Consider the following 1209-nt stretch of genomic DNA (forward strand, 5'->3'; position numbering starts at 1 on the left):
AAATAATCCGATAGCACAAATCAAACGAATGGCTGGTGCATCACATTATACGTTGTCACCATCAGTACGATCATCCATCCTCAGGTGTCGACGTGTTTGCCTCTGGCGCCGTCTTGATCCACTAGGAGCCTCTTCACCTCCACCATTATCATCATTACCATCAATGGCACCATGCTCATCAAGACCATAATCATAATCATCATCTACATCATCACCATCATCACCATCACTTCGATCTCTTCCATCCAGCTCAGCATCAACAATAGATTCACCCCAAAGAACTCTCCCAACTCTTCTTCTCCAAGACCTGGACGATCTAGATGATCCCCTCCTCCCATTAGACCATCCGACGCTGCTACTAAGCCCTCCAGTTCCTCTAAATCGCAGAACCAAGAAGAACGTAATTGTAGGAAAGGGAAGCAAACCTCCAAAGTCACCGCCATCCGAAAGAACAGCGAAACCATCCTCCTCTCCTCCAAGAGTCGACTGCATCGTGCTGAACAAATCACCCAGATCACGCTGCTGCTCCAACCTCCTCCAGTCTCTCTCGCGCTCCGGATCTGCCTCCGACGGCCGTTCGAGCGGATGCTCTGTTCTCGCGTGCTTCCTCAGCTCACTATAAGCCCCAGAAAACCCACATGTTTCCGTTGAGCAACTCCGTTCCTTACTGTTCATATGCTTCCGCGCCGCCTCGACAACTTTAGAGCCGGAGACGACGCCGCGGCAGAGAGGGCAGGAAAGGTTCGGCTTGGAATCCGCGGGCAAGGACGCTTTGATGGCTTTTCGGTACTGGTCGAGGCAGTTGGAGTGGCGGTAGCTTGTGTCGCACATGAAAGGACGGCAACCTTTTTCATGGGAGGCGCAGAGAAGCAGGACAGCGTTGTGGGGGTGTTCCATGCACACGGGGCAACGGATCTCGTCCCATTGTTGAAAGTCAGCTGCTGCGGGCCGAGGAGATCCAGGCGGATTTCTTGAGGAAGAGGGGAGAGGGGAGTGGCGCAGATGATTGGTGGAACGGGAGGGGAAAGGAGAGGGGCGATCAAAAGAAACAGAGCGGCTTCGTCTCTCCTTGGGCATCGTGTTGACAAAAAGAGAGGTAAAGAGAAAGGCAATAGAGATGAGGTTAGGGAGAGCAGGATGGTAAGATCAAGAGAGGAGGAAGAGGAAACCCTAGTTCCGGTGGGGAAAAGAAAAGGAGTGAAAAACAGG

At 52.4% G+C, this 1209-nt stretch overlaps 1 protein-coding gene across 1 annotated transcript; it reads right to left on the reverse strand.

The window, feature by feature from the left end:
• Positions 1 to 15: 15 nt before the first annotated feature.
• On the reverse strand, positions 16 to 1203 carry LOC110034959. The gene has a single exon (XM_020739197.1). The coding sequence runs from the start codon at positions 1075 to 1077 to the stop codon at positions 46 to 48; it is 1032 nt and encodes a 343-aa protein (XP_020594856.1). The 5' UTR covers positions 1078 to 1203; the 3' UTR covers positions 16 to 45.
• Positions 1204 to 1209: the final 6 nt, after the last annotated feature.

This window comes from Phalaenopsis equestris, unplaced genomic scaffold (genome assembly GCF_001263595.1).
Source record: "Phalaenopsis equestris unplaced genomic scaffold, ASM126359v1 Scaffold194893, whole genome shotgun sequence".
Classification (NCBI taxonomy): domain Eukaryota; kingdom Viridiplantae; phylum Streptophyta; class Magnoliopsida; order Asparagales; family Orchidaceae; genus Phalaenopsis; species Phalaenopsis equestris.

What these genes read in the sequence shown, in the direction of transcription:
- LOC110034959 (XM_020739197.1), bottom strand. Translation starts at nt 1,077, where the DNA reads ATGCCCAAGGAGAGACGAAGCCGCTCTGTTTCTTTTGATCGCCCCTCT.